We start from the raw sequence: 20,292 nt of genomic DNA on the forward strand, positions 1-20,292 counted from the left end.
CAGATTCAGTTCTGAGTTTTCGGGGTTGTATGGCCATATTCCGGAAGCATTCTCTCCTGACATTTTGCCCACATCTATGGCAAGGGTCCTCAGAGATTGTGTGGTCTGTTGAAAACTAGGCAAGTGAGGTTTATACATCTGTGGAATGCCCAAAAGAGCTCACAACCTCTGAGGATGCCTGCAATAGATGTGGGTGAAATGTCAGGAGAGAATGCTTCTGGAACATGCCCAGAAAGCTTACAGCAGTCCAGTGATTCTGGCCATGAAAACCTTTGACAACACAAATTATATGGAAAAGGCAACAGAATAGAGAAGGCAAATGTGTGAACCTCTGCCGATTGCAATTCCAATGGCCCTTCACCATTTTACTGGTGGCTACAGCTATCAAAAGTTGCAGCCCAAGCTCTGCAGGACCACACATTACCCATACATGGGGTCCATTCATACACTTAATAGTTATTGTGTGTCTTCAGGTTGATTCTGACTCATGCCAACCCTATTGTGGGAGTATTCTTGGCAAGATTTGTGTGTGTGTGTATGCTTTTTTTTTTGGGGGGGGGGGGGGGAGATGCCATTGCTTTCCTCTAAGGCTGAGAAAGTATATCTTTCCTGCGGTCATCCAGTGGACTTCCATGGTCTCCTAGTCCAGTCCAAATACTGAACCACTTCACAACAGTTGCTCTGTAACTACACAATCACAACACTATCTTTCCACTTTAATTGAATCCTGAGGTTTGTAGTGTTGTAAAGTATTGGAGCTCTCTGACTGAGAATTCTAAATACCTCTCTTTAAATGGTGTGTCCCAAGATTCCACAGAACGTTACCGTGGCACTTAAATATATTTGAAAGCAGCCAGATGCCACAGCTATTTTTCTATCTGAAACCAGTTTGTTTCTCCAGTACTTCACACTGAAACAATAGGTCACACATAATGGAAGACAAGACACAGAAATGCTTGAGAAGCATAAATATTATTACACTTTAAATGACCTAGCAAGTCTAACAAGAACAAATTTATTTAAATTCATTTCCTCACCTTCCCCTGAAATATTCAAGGCAGTTTACAATCTGCTTTAGTTTCCAAAAAAGAACTATTTAATTGTTTGCACCTATTATAACGGGCCAATCATCTTACTTACAAGCACTGTAATGGAAACAGACCACAGGGTGCATTAAAATACTACAGACTGTTTTTGTAGAATATTAAAAGACGTATTTTAATAGAGTCATACCCATTTTTCCATCTAGCCCAGTATGATCAAGACTGACTGGCAAATAGTTCTCTAACTTTTCAGGCACATATTTTTCCAGTTCTATCTGAAGATGTCAGGGGCTGAATCGTGGATCCCAAACAGGTACTACTGAGCTATAATCTTCCCAAGACACATTACAAAACCAAAGTTTATTCCAGTGTATAACATTGAACAGGAATTTGTTGGTCTTCCGGTATAAATATTAACGCTAAATTGGAGGAGTAGGCAGAACTCGATTGCTTTCATTGTTTTAGAAACATCTTTTTTTCATCTCTCTTACGTAAGATAGTTTAACCTGAGACATTAAGGGAAACAATTGAGACTTTACACCTGCATCTCGTGTTCTCTACTACCCGACTATGCACCCTGCCCTTTTTCAAGAAGCCAATTCCAAAAGGAGACAGAAAATGAATAATTTGGATCTCAAGTGAAAAAACAGCTGGCACCTATTGACTCCATTCCAGTTTAAGCTATTTTATTTGCTCAAAAGCCATAACTGGTTGCCAAACAAAAAGACAAGATAGAACAGCACATTTGTAACTATCACACCAATTGGCATGCCCCTGACAAGACAGAAGGCCAACCTGCCATGCCAACCTCTTGTGAAATTGCACTGTGTTCCCTAAAATGCTTGTTTCAACCAGTAGCAATGCTGAAAGGTTTCGGGGAAGGGGGTGTTTGGAGATGGTGAACAAAAACTCCAGTCAAGAGGCTGCTCATACAACTTAGGAAGTGTCTAAGTGTGTAAAGCACATCATTGCTGAATAGTTTGGTAGGAAAGAAGGAACTAACAAAGGTTGGCAGGGGGTATCTGCTTTACAGATAATCTGGCCAAAGCTTCAGGGGTTTCCTTTGTCTTCCTCACAGCTCTCCTTCGTACACTCTTCATAGACGCCTTCAGGTTTGTCACCATTCTCTCCTCCTTCTGCCCCTCGTGCATTTGGCACCCACAGGCCAGAATCAATGCATCGCTGCATGTGGTATTTCGCTTCCTGCAATGGAACACAGAACATCAAAGGCCATAAGCTTACTATACTTCAGATCAGTGCTTTTCAAGCTATCTGATGTGGAGAACCGGCATCTTTCCCCAATATATTAGAGACTGGCAATGTTTTTGTTTCCATTGGATACAGTTATCCCTTTCATTCCCCCAAATTAGACACCAGCAGCCTATACTGCTTTAGAAGACCTAAGAATTCTAAGGATTTTCGTGGTCCCATTTTGGAGTTCTCGACTATATAAATTAAATTACTGTAATAAATCTAAAAGCCTTGAGGAATGCTTGGAACATATTCAGCTACAATTTGATATCCACTTATTTGGAAGCAAGCCCTAACTGGAATGAATGGGGTTTATTTCACTGTTGGAATGTATACGGTTGCTCTGAAAAAGGCTTTCTTGTTTTCAAGACAGTAATAGCATCCAGAAAGAAAGACAATAATTATGGAAGAAGATAAGTGATAGAGGCAAAGTTTGTGATTCCCAAATGACTGTAAGCATTTCCCTAGCTCATAATGTTCAGAAAGATTAGTGACTGGCCACTATCGCAGTGTTTCTGTGCAGGGACTGTCAGGAACAAACTGATCAGAAAACCCAAAGTGGCTCCTTCAGGTTCAAGTATTATTCCAAATGAAACTTGTTGATGGCTAAAAAACCATGTGAACTAGGAAAAAAACCAAGTTCCTATAACAGGAATGACCAAATATCGACCCTGCATAAGCAGAAGACCTAGAAGGATATTTGAGCTTTACAGCAGTAAATAACATTATGAAAATGACAGGGACCAGTGTAATTTTGCACATGTGTATATAGAAAGAATTCCTGGGAAGGAGACAAGTCTTTCGCCTCATGCTCACAACAAGGCCCATTTCTGTTTTCAGTACATCTATAGATTAGGGTAATGTATCATGGGAGAATGGGGAGGGAGAGTACATGCTAGGGAGAGAGAGCATGCACATAGCTAAATAAGAAGGAATGATATATCTCGCAGCAGTTTGGACACATTTAAAAGAGGGAGGACAGTTCATCACACAGCTCTGCGGATACTCACAGCAGGTTCCATTTTCTTAATAGCATCCTGAAGCATCTGCACATCTTTCACATCAAAGCATTTCTGAAGTTCCTGGAAAGAGAAAATTGCAGTATGGTTAGCAGAGGAGATAATTTGCTTAGATAAACAAACCCTATTTTCATTGCTTTATGTTATGGTACAAAATGCTGTCAGGGCGCACCACCTGGAGAATGTAAATCTGACTCCCGTGAGGGCATCTGCCCAATAGCATTATCTTGCTTCATACCTGCTGCTTTAGCTGCAAGCCACATTTCACACTGAGAGGGAGCAGACAAAGGAAGGCAGGAAGCAAAGGGAGGAAATGCCCTGTAATACAATCTTGTACTGAAAGTGCAAGCAGAGGCTTTTCAAAGCTCACAGCAAGAGCATATGCTTTCCAAAAATATTATTACAGTTCGAATCCAAGCTTAGAAAACTTTTGTCCAGGAACTGCCAGCAGACCAAACAGATCAAATTTGTATTTAGCCATCTGTGAGACCTGTTGCTTCACCATAGTTCAAAAAGCATATTGCAAACTTGACCATGAATGGAATGTTATCTACATTGACTACGCACATCTATACAGGCTATACATACAACACAAAAGGGTTGATTTTATGCAGCAAGGATGGAAACCAACTAGATATTGATAGAACTGCAATGTCGAAAAACCCTCACCAGGGTACACTAGCTGATAGCTGCACTTCAATATTTGGAGGGCTACAGAGTTGCCACCTCTGAGTCAGAAGCTTGAGATCATGAATTGTTTGACACTTGATAGCAATACTCACAACTGGGAGTGTCTCATAAACTTCCACTGGATCAAGGCCACCCGGCCCCAGGCGTTTCTGGCGCTCTTCTTCCTCATATTCTTTCATGGCTTTTTCAATGCGTGCCTTAGCCCGGCCTCGCACTCTCTCTTTGAATGATTCTAGCTCATCATTAAACCCTTCCATGTATTGTTGGTCAGCAGTCTGGGTGGAATTTGGGAAGAGAGGAAGAGGGGGAAAAGAAAGTGTGAACACAAAACTATTGAGACGATATCCTGCTCTTCAATATAGGCTCAAACTGAGTCACACACTCTCTCTACTGAATTAGACATCCCTTTCTTCCAGTAAGAGACACAGCAATTCTCTACAAACCATTCTTTTCATACTTTGTTCACTGTGATACCTTACATTTTTCTCACTAATTGCAAAATTTACTTAGGATAAAAATTTGGTGAACTCAGACAGTTACGTCACCTTTCAGATGTTGCTTGACTGCATTTCCCAGGATACCTCACCATGACCATACTGACCAGGGCTACTGGGAGCTACAGTCCAAACATCTGGAAGGCTGCACTGTGTCAACCACAAACCAGAAGGTGTCCATTTTTTTTTTTACATCAAGCTGCTATCAATCAACATTACTCTATGGCCCCTGTGCCATGAAATGTTCTTCATTAGAGAGAGTATTAAAAAAACGTTTTGGTGGCAGGGTTGGGGTTTGCATGGATCTTTTAAAACTAAATATACAAACATACCTAACTTTTACTACACAAACTTAAGCACATTGTTTAACATAACAGTGTTCGGCAATTAACCTTTTCATAAACAGTGCTCACATTTTCAATTTAAAAACATCCCCCATGGAAATTTGCACTGCTTGCAAGTGAGAAAGCATGTGCAAAATTTACTGTCTCTTGGAGGGGGGGGGGATACATTTAATAAATAAATCCATGTTGGAAAATCCAGTATGTGTGCGTGCGTGCATATGTGTATTTTAAGATATACACGGTTTTTGTGCAGGTTTTTAAATGGCTCCCAAATGGATGCAGCAACAGGAGAGAACTTATTTAGCTATGAAAATCAAACTGTAAAACAAACTCGACATATTTGTCTACACTGTTCTGGCTTACTCAGTACATCTGCAGAATATGAAGCACTGAGGACTGTGAACTTCAATCCACACAAGCCACTAGCTGCAAGACAGGTTCAGCAATGAAGTAAGGGAAATTACTGGTAAGTTTTATCGTGCTGTCTCTAGGTTGGACTTAATCCCCTCCCACACTGCCATCCCTTTTTCCTTTTGTGTCATATCTTAGTTTCTAAGCCTGAGGGCAGGGAACTATTTTGTTGTTCTTTTACTTGTAAAGCATCATGTTAAGTAATGATGCTATAATACTGTTTTGCAGCCCATTAGATAGCTACTACAGTAGAGTCTTGCTTATCAAACATAAATGGGCCAGCAGAATGTTGGATAAGTGAAAATGTTAGATAATAAGGCGGGATGATGGAAAAGCCTATTAAACATCAAATTACGCTATGATTTTACAAATTAAGCAACCAAACATCTTGTTTTACAACAAATTGACAGAAAAAGCAGTTCAATACATGGTAATGTTATGTAGTAATTACTGTATTTATGAATTTAGCACCAAAACATTGCAATGTATTGAAAACATTGATTACAAAAACTGCATTGGATAATACAGAATATTGGATAAGCAGTTGGATAAGCAAGACGCTACTGTATTTAAAGGATGTCTCTCCAGTCCTGCCCCCTGCCCACCTCCTAATTACCTGAGTAGTTATTTACCTTGATTTTACTGAAGAATTGCCTGAAACAAGCTCTAGGATCAACTTTCAGGCTCTTGGCCAGCTCCAGAATAAACTGCATCACTATAGTCTGGTGAGCTACCTGCTCCATCAGGGCATGCTTCTAAATAAATTGAGAGAAGAACAGCTGTAATTTTACATGTACACATACACCTCTCTTCTCAGTAATGCATGCATTAAAAACCTACCACAGAAGCAAATTTATTATCACTTTGGCAGATTGATAAGAGGTGCGTGGGCTAGTTGGATGTGACAGCATGATGATTGTAGAATTTCTCCTCTCTGGCTTCGCCTGCAACTAGCTTTAGATGGACAATAACATTTTTGCTCTACAGTATTTGGCTTTAAACATTTCTCTTTCTCCTTTTTAAATAACAAACAAAGACAAAAATGAAACCTGCACAATCTCATAAAAACAAAAACAAAATAATCCACACCAAACAAATCTACAAATTTCCCACTCTCTATCTGAGGGGTTCTGTGCCTTATTAATCTACTCTTTTAAAATGATATTATATAGTTCCACTTCTACTTTTGGCAACACTTGCATAACTCTTAAATCCTACAGCTGACCAATGCCCCAAAGGTGTTGTGAATAGGTAATGAACAAGTTCCAATCTTTCTTTAAGTCAGTCAAAGATTTATCTTTAATCAGCATAGTCAATGTGGCCATCTCCGCTGATTAACAGATCTTCATCAGACATTCTTTTTGTGTTTGGGTAACGGATTCCTTTCATCTCTGAGCATAACAAAACCTTCCACATTTTCTTTCTAAATTTTTATGCAGCATGCCCAACAAATAAAATTATCATCTAATTGTGAACTTAATCTTTAAAACTTTCCAGCATCAAATGTGCCTGAGTCCAATATTTCTGGGCCTTCCTACGAGACTACCACACACGATAAAAGGTCCAAACACTATGCTCACATTTCGAACATTTACTAGAAGTGGCCTTATACATCTTAGAAAGTCTCTCTGGTGCAAAGTACCATCTGCAGATCATCTTCTAATGTTTTTATTTCAAATCATTACTAAAAGTAAACTTCAAACCCTTTGTCTACATCTTCACTCATTAGTCTAACTCAAGGGTCTCCAAAGTACGGCCCCCGCGGTGGTGGCTCCTTCCTCCTCCGCCAAGAAAGGTGCGTGTAGTGTGGAGAAGGAGGAAAAGGCGCATGCCTTTCTTGTCTCCATCGCCCCACAGGCACTTTTCCCACTGCCGCTGCCGAGGAAGGGCCGCACGGGGCGAGGAAAAGGTGTGCGGCTTTCCTCCTTCACCCCACGGGCAGCTTTCCCATCATGGAGGAAGGGCTGCACGGGGGGAGGAAAAGGCATTCCTCCCTCGCCGCATGGGGCGCTTTCCCGCTGCCGCCGCTGAGGGAGGCAGCGGGAAAGGTGAGCGCAGGGTGAGGGAGGAAAGGTGCACGGCTTTTCCTCGCCCTGCACACACCTTTCCTGCTGCTGCCGCCGAGGCAGAGCTGCACGAGGCGAGGAAAAGGCGTGTGACTTTCCTCCCTCACCTTGCAGGCAGCTTTCCCGCTGCCGCCGCCAAGGAAGGCAGTGGGAAAGATGCGCATGGGGTGAGAGAAGAGAGAAAGGCGCACGCCATTTCGTCGCGCACGCACCTTTCCCGCTGCTGCCGCTGCTGAGGAAGGGCCTCACGGGGCGAGGAAAAGGCGTGGGCCTTTCCTCCTTTGCCCCACGGGCAGTTTCCCATCACTACCGCTGAGGAAGGCCTGCACGGAACGAGAGAGGAGGGAAAGATGCGTGCCTTTCCTGCCTCCTCGCTCACCTCGCACACTCCTTTTCCTCCTCTTCCCTCACCTGGTATACGCCTTCCTGCAATGGAGGAGGCGAAACAATAGAGGCATGCCTGTGGTAAAAGGTAGAGGGCTCCCGTTTTATCTTGCCACATAGGCTCCCTCCTTTGCAGCCCTGTCGTGGATTCATTTTTCTTGAAGGCTAGCAATTTCTTCCAACCCTGATTTTTAGTGTATTATTATTATTGTTGTTGTTGGTCAGGGGTGCTTTATGTTTTGGTTCACAAAGGGAGAAAGGGGTTGGACTCTATGGCCCAAGGGGTCTCTTCCAACCATGTTTATTATGGTGTTGTTGTTGTTGTTGTTATTGGGTGGCTATCTGTCAGGGGTGCTTTGATTATGGTGTGATGCACAAAAGCAAAAGGGGGTTGGAGTAGATGTCCCAAGGGGTCTCTTCCAACCCTCTTTATTATTTTGATGATGATGATGATTATTATTATTAACATTGAGACTGTATTTGTTCCTTTTTTGTTTTTGTTTTTACTTCAAAATAAGATATGTGCAGTACGCATAGGAATTTGTTCATAGCTTTTTTAAAAAAAAACTATAATCCAGCCCTCCAATGGTCTGAGGGACCGTGAACTGGCCCCCTGTTAAAAAAGTTTGGGGACCCCTGGTCTAACTGGATTTGTGTACCTATATTTTGAACCCATTTAACCATACAGCCTTTCACTTGTTCTTCCTCTATATCATGTTTTAATAGCAATTCATACCTTTCCCCCTTCCTTTCTCTTCCTTCTGTCCTTTTCCCCTCCTTCCCTTCTCCCTTTCTTTCACTCCATTTTCTTGTTTTCTTTCCTTCATCCTTCCCCCCTCCCTTTCCCCCATAAACTTGTCACCTAGCAACAGGCAACCTGCTTCACAACCTTTTGTTCCCAGTCACATGACAAAGGACCTCTTCACCTGACAATAACCAATTTAGTTCAGACTCTGCAATTATTTTGAGTTGGATAATGAAGGGTATGTGTGCTCCAAATCCATCAAGATCTTTGCAGTACATACTAACCTACATACATACATACATTGACTTATATATAATCTACTGTTAACTACTCATTATAGGTTAGCCAGTTTCCTCAAAGCAATTTCTCTTCTGAGCAAAATTTTAAGAGACGAGCATCATAATAGCAACTCTGAATAAAATCTGTTCTTATCATCAATCCAAATTCACAGGATTTAAACAATTTTCTATACCAACAAAATTCATTATACTCCTAGTCTTCATTTTTGTTTTATTGTTTTGAATTTGATTATTTAAGATCCCCACCCCAATCAAAAAAAGCTCAGGAAGCTTAACTGTCCATTCTGCCCTCTCTACACAGAATATCAACCATCAGCATCTTTCAACAAATTCAAGAGGCCACCTTTTAGATCAGTGCCCTCTTGTGGCTGTATAGCTGGCTGCCAAGCAAGAGTAACTGCAACAATACAGGCATGAAATGACAGCTAAAATGATGCCACTGGCCTGGGGGAACCTATTAAAACAGAACCAAGCAACTTGTTCAGTTAGAAAAGCCACAATAGTTGTTTATGAGGTAGTCAACTATTAAAGTGCACAAACTGACTGCTTAAAGAGCAAAACAATACTGTATGCTGATAATTGCTAGGATCCACTTCACATCAACACATATTAAATGTTCAAATTCATAACCTGGTGCCTTGAAAGTTAAATTTGAAATAATATCGAATGAAGGAAGCCTTCAAGAATCTGCCCAGCAGTATCTCACATTTTTCAAGACACATTTCCCCCTTTATTTTTAGTCTATATTAACATATTGGGAAGACATTCTGTGTTTCTAACAAAAGGAAAGGCTTAAGAAAAAAACTCTTTTGGACTACAGCTTCCAGAATCTCCCAGGTAGCATTGGCCAGGTAGCTGGGGGACTCTGACAATTAAAAGCTGCACTTGCATATACACATATACCACAAAAGAGGTCTGTGGATCAGACAAAAAACCTCTGTGACAGATGTCTCCAGGAATTATAGCTTCCACCACATCCTTTCATCAATCAGATTAATCTATCAAGATAGATCCAGTAGCCTTTTGCACTTTCTACTGCAGCTTTCAGAGAAGCTGCATCAGCCTCACTCACCTCTTCCACTTCCAGATCAATACACCAGATGACTAAGTAATTGGCTGTCTCCTCACACACAAGATGGGGGTTATCAGATAGATATTTCTGGCTGTCATCCCAGCGCCGCAGCATTCCTTTGGAAAAGAAGTAGGAAACATCAAATCAGATTTTTTCCTCTAGGCACAAAAGCTCCATAGGGCTTTAAACTCAGAATTTGACATACTAATGACAGCAATAGCAGGTGCTATATAGCAGAACAACATTCTACACTTTAACCTGAGTTCAGGAGGAGTAACAAATAGCTATGGTTGTGGGGAGAAATGCATTAGGGATAAATATTAAATAGATTTGGTCCTCTATTTGAACATGAAAACAATTAAGACTCAGACAAAGATGCTAAAACACAGTAATTATTACATAACGTTAACGTGTATTGAACTACTTTTTCTGTCAATTTGTTGTAAAACATGATGTTTTGGTGCTTAATTTGTAAAATCATAATGTACAGTAATTTGATGTTTAATAGGCTTTTCCTTAAACCCTCATTATCCAACATTTTCGCTTATCCAACGTTCTGCTGGCCCATTTATGTTGGATAAGTGACTCTACTGAAGTAGCAAGCAACTGGTAGCCCTGCTACAACAAATGTTGTCTGAATACATCAAGTGCAGTCACATCATGTTTACCCATGAACCCCAGCCTCAACAACTGTATTTGCAATTGCCCACATTGGCCTCATGCAGTCTTGATCACAAACACAGAGGCCATGTGAACTCAAAACTCTTATCAATGCATCTTTTTATTTGCAAGTCTCCTTTAGAAGCAAACTCTGATTATGAACATTACTATGTCAACACGATTAAGAGACATTTATTCCATCCTAGAGATACCAGATACGTTTGTTGGGAATGGAAAAACTAGGGATCCACAAGGCACGCAAGACTATATATTTGACTCACCAAAATGTTTGATTTGCTTCTCATATTTCTCCACAAATGTTTTGTGCTTCTTCTCTTTCTGTTCTTCGGACTCATCCTGCTGCTCAGGCTTGACATTGAAAACACTCTGCAACAGCAAATGAAGCCTGATTAGTGCCACTCCTGTTACCTCCCTGTGGTCAAAGTTGGCAGGACCTTCTTAGGGCTGATGAGATATTTCTAAACAAGACAAAGAAGAAAGGGGACAACCCAGAAAAGAATGAAGAAACAAAGCAGAAGAAAGAGCACAAATTAAACAATTACACCAGTTCTGAAAGCCCAGAGTTCATGGCTCATCAAACCTATTCAGCTGACCCAAACATATGTCAGCAAGGTCTTAAGTGCCCCAGACTTTAATAAACAGTTTTCAAATATCATTTGAGGCTTCTTTGAATATTAATCACAATATATTTCTAGAGCCAGTTTCTCATCTTTGCTTCCATTAAGGAAGCAAGACCTGGTATTTGGAATGCTATCTCTGTACCAGAGAAGTAATAAATCCACCATCCACAATTTTGTGCAACTTGGTTTTCAGCCTTAAGCTGTGGGCAAGGAGTCACATTACAGACAATGTTTGTTAAAAACTCAGCATTCCCTTTCCTTAGGTAACGGTTTTCCCCTGATATCAAGTCCAATCGTGTCCAACTCTGGAAGTTGGTGCTCATCTCCATTTCTAAGCAGAAGAGCTGGCGCTGTCCGTAGACATCTCCAAGATCATGTGGCCGGCATAACTGCATAGAGAGCTGTTACCTTCCCGTTGGAGTAGTACCTATCGCTCTACTTACATTTGCATGCTTTTGAACTCTTAGGTTGGCAGAAGCTGGAGCTAACAGCAGGAGCTCACGCTACTCCCCGGATTTGAACTGCCAACCTTTCGGTCAGAAAGTTCAGCAGCTCAGTGGTTTAACTCACTGCGCCACTGGGGGTTTCCCTTTCCTTCAGAAAAACTTAATAAAGCATTAGGCAACTTGATGCCCTCCAGCTGCTCTTGACAAGAATTATAGGAATTGCATCTAGGGTTGGAATTGTACATTCTTCAAAGGAAGCTGAACTTTAATACTCAGAAGCTCTAGTGATAATGGGGAATCATAGGGTATTTTGGAACTTGCAGTTCAACATTTGGAGGGCACACAATTCTCACCCCTGCTGTACACGGACATCCAGAGAGCATCAAATTGTGCATCCCCTAACCTAAAGAGAAGAGCTACAAGATCCTTTCCCAGGTTCCCACTATTTCATGCGTTCTCTTTTCTCCTCCCTATTATTCTTGTCCCCTCCTTACTGCAGTGTAGGGAGAAGCAGTCCTTCATGCCAGTGTGATTTCCAAAGCAGTCTAGTCATGTTCTCTTGGAAGTAGTCTGTGAATGGAAAAAGGACTGCAAAAACACAAAGAGGCAGCCTTTGTAGTAGTCCAAAAGTGTTATCATCCAGCCCTTTCCCCTACAAACATGTTTAGTATCTCTCAGGAGTACACTCATGATAATCTGGGAAAACTCTGGCGAACTAAATTATGTCATCTGGGTATCCTGGCAGCAATTCAAACAGCTATTCAGGCACAGGAACTCTGCCAACTCAATGACTTTGGCTTTTTCCTTTGATTTCCAAAACACACTGAAAGCCAAAGAGTTTACACAACTATCATGATTCTTTTATCTGTAAAATATCTATATCACTCTTTCATGGGACACCACCTCATGTGTTTTAATTGCTTTAATTATGGGTCTTGTATCTACTTCTCAAATTAGCACTAAATGCCCTCAGTTCTGGGGCTATGGCCAAATATCTCATTGCTACAAAGGGATAAAATACTCATCCTAGAAATTACTGCAGTGGAAGTATGCCTTTCGCATAACTACACAGTTTAGCTTTGGAGACAGTCAAAAGGCTTTCCAGTTTCAAATGAGAACAAATCCATCAAAGCCAGAAAACAGAACAAGAAAAGAAGAGAAAGAGAGAAGGCAAGCCCACCCCAACAAGTTCAACCCACCTTACTGAAACCATCTTTGCTGAGAGTGTCCACATTCCATGGCATAGTCTTTTCCTTCTTCCTGAGATTATTCACTTTCTCTTCCCAGCTCTTTTCCTCTTTTTTGAGTTGCTGAGCCTCTGTCTGCAGCCGTTGCAGCTCACTTTTTGAACTCTCTGTGCTGGCCAATTCAAGTTCTTTCATCTTCCTCTGACATTCGTTGAACTTCCTCTTGCACTCCCTGTATCCTTTGTCCACATCCTCTTTTTCCTTATGGAACTGTTCCATCCGTTCTATCCGGGCCTGGAAAATAGATTCACTTCAATCAACATATAGTAGTCTGGCTGAGACACCGAACTATCAAAAATTTCCTCTTTATGGTAGAAATATGCTTCTTCAACACAGAAGATGTTTGATACAAAGCTGCTTAATAGATACCGTAATATCTTTTAATAGGATAGAAGCTATTTATTATTCTTTCTAATTAAAAAAAACCTTGTCTTTCCCAGGCCACAACCACAAATCTTCTTAAACAACCAAGTTGTAAGAGTTGATTCTATGATTCTAAGATCAATGAACTTGTTTCTTGCCCCTTCATTTGGAAACTGGACTCTCATGACCAATGGCTTGTATTTTCTCTACCCAGTTTTTCTAAACTGCGAGAGCAGCACATATGTTTATACATCCCTTAGAGAGCTGACCTTTCATGATTTTATAATGTCTCATTTTTCCTCCTTATTATGTACAAAGGAGATATTAGTTGAGTAGCCGTTATCCAAAATGCTCGGGACCAGTACTGTTTTGTATATACATACAGTAGAGGTTCGTTTATCCAACCTTTGCTCATCCGTTCTGTATTATCCAACACAGTCTGCCTCCCACCCAGATCCACAACTGTTTTTCTAGACAGGCAAGGGTCACAGATTTTTTTTTAAATTCACAGGACTGAACTTTTTACAGATTTAACTTCCAATAATGTTATTACTGTGAGTTCATTTTATGCAATTCTATCTTTATTTGTAGTCAATTTTTAGGAGTCAATGTTTTCAATACATTGCGATGTTTTGGAGCTAAATTTGTAAATACAGTTTTTTTGTTTTTTGTTTTTTTTTCGTGTCAGGAGCAACCGGAGTTGCTTCTGGAGTGAGAGAATTGGCCGTCTGCAAGGATGTTGCCCAGGGGACGCCCGGATGTTTTGATGTTTTTACCATCCTTGTGGGAGGCTTTTCTCATGTCCCCGCATGGAGCTGGAGCTGATAGAGGGAGCTCATCCACACTCTCCCCAGGTGGGATTCGAACCTGGCAGCTTTCAGGTCAGCAACCCAACCTTCAAGTCACTTAGTCCACTACACCATCTGGGGGCTCCTGTAAATACAGTAATTACTACATAATGTCATCATGTATTGAACTGCTTTTCTGTTGATTTGTTGTAAAACATGATGTTTTGGTGCTTAATTTGTAAAATCATAACGTAATTTGACGTTTAATAGGCTTTTCCTTAATCCCTCCTTATTATCCAACATTTTCGCTTATCCAATGTTCTGCCAGCCTATTTATTAGGCATGTGCGATCCATGAAAAAAATGGTTCAATACTCGCTTCTAAAGTAGGGGATGCTGGTGCTTCGTTTCTGAAACTACTTCCGAATTTTGATCCAAAAATTTTCAGAACTTTACGAATATTTGAAATTAATTCGTTAATTGCGGATGCGCATACACAATGGACAAAAACAGCCCCGGGGTGGGGGGAATTTACAGGAATCCCCCGCCCTCATTTTTTGAGCTACTATCTTCAAACATGGTATAGTGGTAGAACACATTTAACACTGCTAGCTCACCAAATTTCAGAACGTTTCACTTATCTTCTGATTTTTGGTGAATTTTCATAGCTTATATAAGAAACCATTTTTTAATAATTGCAGAAATCTGTCCCTGCAATGCAACCCTGGCACACAAGGGGCCTGCTTGGAGTGTAACTTGCGAAGCACTCCTGGATTTGGAGTGCCCTGCCTGGTAGGTATTGATGCGGGTGGAGAGAGTGATGGGCTTTGCAATGCAACCCTGGCACACACAAAGCCAGAGACAGACAAGGGCTTGAGTAAGCCTTGGAGTAGTACCCTTGAGGAGGCCTGGCCAGTGGCCACATGGCCAAGGCCACAAACACACAACAAATAAGCCCTTTCCCCTACCACCCACAAAAACCTTCTACTAGCTGCTCACAGTGATGTCCTTTAATTAAAAAAAGTAGCACTCTCTACCAGCCCCAACCTTTGCAATCAAAAATAAAACGTTGTGTTGCTTTATTTCTCCTTTATTATTCAAATCTTTAAAGAAATATCAGCCCCCCCCCAAAAAAAAACCAATGGTGCCGCACAAAGGAATGGACCCGGGCCTGCAGCCAGCAATGCCCACCACCATCAGGCTGTAAGGAATGCAACACAGCCAGGGCAAGCAAACAAACAATAGGCCGCCGCCCCGCACGGGGAAAAAAAGCGGCACACTCGCCCTCCCAGCCCCAACCTTTGGGATCTAAAATAAAACGTTGTGTTGCTTTACTTCTCCTTCTTTATTATTCAAATCTTTAAAGAAAAATAAGCCCCCCCCCCCAAACAATGGAGCCACACAATGATATGAACCCGGGCCTGTAGCCAACAATGCCTAGGCTGCAAGAAAAGTGCAAGCAAATAAACAATAGGCCTGGGCCGCCGGCCAGCAACAAACGGAAGCACTGGCAGGCGGCCCCGCTGACCCGGGAAAAAAAAGCAGCATACCTGCCCTTTTCCCACCAACCCTTTTCCCAGTATCTTCTTTCAATGCCCTCCCTGCCCTGGCCCCAAGCAATTGGCGCAGCAGCCAGCAATGCCCAGTTGCCCAGCAGGCAAGGAAGCAATGGCGCAGCAGAAAATTCCTGCCTGAGAGCACACCAACACCCAACCTCCCCCCCCCCCCCCCAATTCCCGAGCATGAATAAGCCATGAGGAGCTCTGCAGGCGCTTTTAATGGAGGACGTAAAAGCACCTCCCCTTACATAAACGTGCACTGGGATTGGTCACAGGGAGGCAAGTCCAGGCTAGGCTGAACTTCCCTCAAAACCAAGTTTGGATGCTTTAAAAATGCATGGCCTTAGTTCCAAAAAACATACGACGCCATTAGAAAAATTGGCTATACCAGCACCCAACCTCCCCCTCCCCAATTCCTGAGAGTGAATAAGCCACAAGGAGCTCTGCAGTCGCTTTTCATGGAGGACGTACAAGCACCTCCCCTTACATAAATGTGCACTGCGATTGGCCACAGGGAGGCAAGCCTAGGCTAGGCTGAACTTCCCTCAAAACCAAGTTTGAACGCTTTAAAAATGCATGGCCTTAGTTCCAAAAAACATACGATGCCATTAGAAAAATTGGCTATACCAGTTCGAAATCGCAGGATACACACGACGGGATAACCCGCATCGGAACCGCATTCGAAAGCAACAAAACATGTAAATTAGACCTGACATATGACGGATATGACTTTTTTGCCCAACCCTACCGTTGGATAAGCAAGACTCTACTGTATATCTATTTACATATATGTACATAAGAAGTTATCTTGGAGATGGGATTAAAGTCTAAACATTTAATTCATTTACGTTTCTTTAGGACCTTATACACATAGCCTGAAGGTAATTTTACATAATTTTAAAAATAATTTTGTAATGTTTAACCTGTATACATGTAAGATGAACTCAAGCTAACTTTTAAAAATGTGGTGCAAACACCCAAAACTAGGAAGCCCTGACCCTCAAGCATTCTAACTGGAGGCCAGCTGTTATTAATGAAGCTATGGATTTCGAAGGAACTGATAAAGGGCGACCTTTGTTGGGATCTCCTTCCACTTGAAAATGTATGTCCTCATTGTGATTATTCCTGGGGAGCAATTATTCAATCATTCCCATTTGACAATATAGACACTTTTTGCCTTAACTCATCTCTCCTGTTTTCCAAAACCTCTGGTCTTTCATACTGAGTCTATGCCTGCAAGTCTTTAACAGAGCATCCTGTGTCCAGTAGAAAATAGACTTTAATCCCACTAGGCTCAGTTCTCCAGCCCACATACAAGGAGGTCAGAGCATATGATCTGACATCATGAGCTATGGATAGTTTAAGCTAGAATTAATTAGATTAGACATGATGTTGTCTCAATCAATCATTCCTACTGTTTGAACTTGTTTTGCTTAGTTCTTAGAGTAAGTACTGTCAAGTACATATGAACTTCAATACAGGCAGGGCTTCTCGCTCTCTGGTTATTTGGGGGACGGCTGGAAACTAGAGCATAATTTTAATTGCTCAAAAAGCCAGAGATAAATACCGTAACAATGCATTAGCCCTGATGGTGCACACATGTACTTGAAAACATACAAACCACTGTTCAACCAGGGACACTTCCAGGCATGGCATGGATCTATTAATTCCTTCAAAATGGAAAAGAAAATGCTAGCTCTCAACACCATATTGAACAGCAATGTAAGCCACCAGAAACACAGCATACAAATGTATTTAATTTATATTTTGCCTTTCTCCCAAGATGGCACACACAGTTTGGGAACAGAGGTTAATTACAGGCAGTCCCTGAGTTATAAACATCCGACTTAGAAACGACTCATAGTTAACAACTGGGGTTTGCTCTACACACTGTGCAGCAGCCCAACAATAACTTTATTTATAACCCGCCCTGTGTCCTCGAAGAGACAAAAGACTGAAAGCCTATTTTAATTAGTCCTTCCCCACCAACTTCTGAGTGGTAAATCTGTTAATAAAAAACTTACAGCTAGACAGAGGATAAGGAAGGAAGAAGAATGGGCATGTATAAAAAGACTATCAAAAAGAACTGCTTTAAGAATGAAGGTATGCCTTTACTCAGCTGAACATACATGAAGCTCCCTTGTTAGACCATTTGCCCATCGTGTGCAGTATTAGTTTCTCAGACTGAGGGGGGAGGTGTCTACATTATAGAATTAGCACAGTTTGTCACCACTTTAACTGCTATGTCTGAATATTATGGAATAATAAGAGTTGTACTTTGGCAGAAAAGGCCTCTGCCAAAGAGTAAGATTCCCAGGATTCCATAGCATTGAGGGCACATCTATACACTATACACACTGTGGAATGACATCACCTTTGTTAGTGTAAGATGTGTTTTTGATGTTTGAGCAAAAACAGCCATCAGTTTAAGCATGTAAAAGTTATTCCAGGAGCTTAAGAGTTACAGCAATAGAGGGGGAAAGCACAAATAAGATCGGTTAAGGAATGCAAGTTACGCAGTCTGTGTCAAGAAGAGAAGAACTTTGTAAGAAAACTTTTCTAAAGATCAGATGCTTTTTATGGCTGTGCTGTAAATATTGTAAATAAAACATAAGCGCTAGTTCTGTGTGAACTGAAGCCAAGCTGAATGTGCTTTATTTAAGCTCGTGTCCAAAAACAGATGTTGGATGAAGGGTGGAGGGGGAAGCCAGGTGGTGAGATTTTACGACATCCATCATTCGGTTTTACGGCCCCCTTCATCACTGCCACCCTTATCTGCTATGGTTCAATAATATGGAATCATGGGAGTTATTGTTTTACAAGGTCTTCAGCCTTGCCTGCCAAAGAGTGCTGGTGCCCCATCAAAATACACCTCCTAAGATTCCATAGCATTGAGTTAAAGTGGTGTCAAACTGGGTTCATTCTACAGTGTTGATGAATCCTGAATCATGGCAATTAGTTGAGTCAAACTCCATTACAGTACTTCTGCAGCGTATATGCATCCAGGATTCCATCCAGAGGATTTCCCCTCTCCTGTCAGTTATACAGAATAGAATAGCTTTATTGTCATTGTGCTATTACACAACGAAATTAAATGCCTTCCCCAGAACATACCAGAAAACAACACACCCATCCCTCCACACCACAATCACCACTACACAGCCCCCAATGCCACAACAATGTGAAACCATGGAGTTCAACATAGCTCTAGGAAAAAAAGCTATCTCTCAGTCTGTTTGTCCTTAGCTAGAACCTTGTGGATACCAACACAGTAGAGTCTCGCTTATTCAACCTTCGCTTAACCAACATTCTGTATTATCCAACGCAGTCTGCCTTTTCAATACATTGTGATATTTTGGTGCTAAATTCGTAAATACAGTAATTACTACATAACATTACCATGTATTGAACTGCTTTTTCTGTCGATTTCTTGTAAAATATGTTTTGGTGCTTAATTTGTAACATCATAATGTAATTTGACATTTAATAGGCTTTTCCTTAATCCCTCCTTATTATCCAACATTTTCTGTCAGCCCGTTTATATTGGATAAGTGAGACTATACTGAATCTGTTGAACTGAATAAAATTCCATATTTTCTGCTTTGAACTGGATTATATGGCAGTGTGGACTCAGATAACTCAGTTCAAAGAAGATATTGTGGGATTTTCTGCCTTGATATTCTGGATTATAAGGCTGTGTGGAAGGGCCCTGGGTTATATGGCAGTATGAACTCAGATAACTCAGTTCAAAGCAGACACTGTGGATTATCTGCCTTGATATTCTGGATTATATGGCTGTGTGGAAGGGCCCTGGGTTATATGGCAGTATGGACTCAGATAACTCAGTTCAAAGCAGACACTGTGGATTATCTGCCTTGATATTCTGGATTGCATGATTGTGTGAAAAGGCCCTGGGTTATATGGCAGTGCGGACTCAGATAACCCAGTTCAAAGCAGATATTGTGGGATTTTTTGCCTTGATATTCTGGTTTATATGACTGTGGTAAAGAGCTCTGAGAAAGAATGGGATGAGATATGGCAAGCAAGACAATTACAAAACCTGTCAAATGGGATAAAAGAAAATGACTGTAAATTAATATGGAAGTGGTATTTAACACCGAGGTCCCTTCCACACAGCTGGACTTTATACAGCTGTGGGCCCTTCCACGCAGCCCTATATCCCAGAATATCAAGGCAGAAAATCCCACAGTATCTGAGTGTGGACTCAAAATAGCCCAGGGCTGTGTGGAAGGGCCCTGGGTGGAAGGGGCCTCAGGGGATTCTTTCTTCGCGCAATAATGGGCCAAGCAGGCCTTCTCAAAGGGCGGCCCTCCAGCTCTTTGGGCCTCCGACTCTCAGAGGTCCTGGCCAGCTTGTTCAACGGCCAGGATTTCTCCGAGTTGGAGACCTAAACAACTAGAAGGCCGCCGTCTGAGGCCCAGGCCAGAGTCCTTTGAGGGGCTCCGAGGGCGAGGCCCGTCTTTCTCGAGGGGCGCCCTCTCCCTTCACCTCACCTGGTGCCGCCATCGGAAGAGGCTAGGCGTGTCGATATTGGGGTGAGTCTCGTCCTCATCGTCGGACACCTCGATGTGATCCCACACGCTGTAATCCACCATGGCGCTGTAGCTAGGGCGGCTCGTACTTCCGCTATGCCTCGTGCGTCATTTCCGCCAGACTTGGCGTCGTTCTCTCCCTTTTTCCCCTTGCTTCTCTCTGTGACGCAACCTGGGAAACAACAGAGCTACGAATTAGAATGATGCGCCGCCCCGGA

General features: G+C 41.8%; 1 protein-coding gene across 1 annotated transcript; it reads right to left on the minus strand.

Annotated features, from left to right (window-relative positions):
- Nucleotides 1-953: 953 nt before the first annotated feature.
- Nucleotides 954-20,227, minus strand: cdc37 (cell division cycle 37, HSP90 cochaperone). Its single transcript, XM_003216393.4, has 8 exons — nucleotides 20,036-20,227; nucleotides 12,765-13,046; nucleotides 10,760-10,865; nucleotides 9,819-9,934; nucleotides 5,885-6,007; nucleotides 4,096-4,278; nucleotides 3,305-3,376; nucleotides 954-2,246 (listed from the first exon to the last, which is right to left on the minus strand). The coding sequence occupies exons 1-8, from the start codon at nucleotides 20,135-20,137 to the stop codon at nucleotides 2,094-2,096; spliced, it is 1,137 nt and encodes a 378-aa protein (XP_003216441.1). The 5' UTR covers nucleotides 20,138-20,227; the 3' UTR covers nucleotides 954-2,093.
- Between the last annotated feature and the right edge of the window lie 65 nt (nucleotides 20,228-20,292).

Source organism: Anolis carolinensis, chromosome 2, assembly GCF_035594765.1.
Source record: "Anolis carolinensis isolate JA03-04 chromosome 2, rAnoCar3.1.pri, whole genome shotgun sequence".
Lineage (NCBI taxonomy): Eukaryota > Metazoa > Chordata > Lepidosauria > Squamata > Dactyloidae > Anolis > Anolis carolinensis.

What these genes read in the sequence shown, in the direction of transcription:
- cdc37 (XM_003216393.4), bottom strand. Translation starts at nt 20,137, where the DNA reads ATGGTGGATTACAGCGTGTGGGATCACATCGAGGTGTCCGACGATGAG. An exon ending in TTGATCTGGAAGTGGAAGAG is followed by an intron (nt 6,008 to 9,818) that starts GTGAGTGAGGCT and finishes CAATTTATTTAG; the next exon opens with AAGCATGCCCTGATGGAGCA. An exon ending in AATTCTTCAGTAAAATCAAG is followed by an intron (nt 4,279 to 5,884) that starts GTAAATAACTAC and finishes AATTCCACCCAG; the next exon opens with ACTGCTGACCAACAATACAT.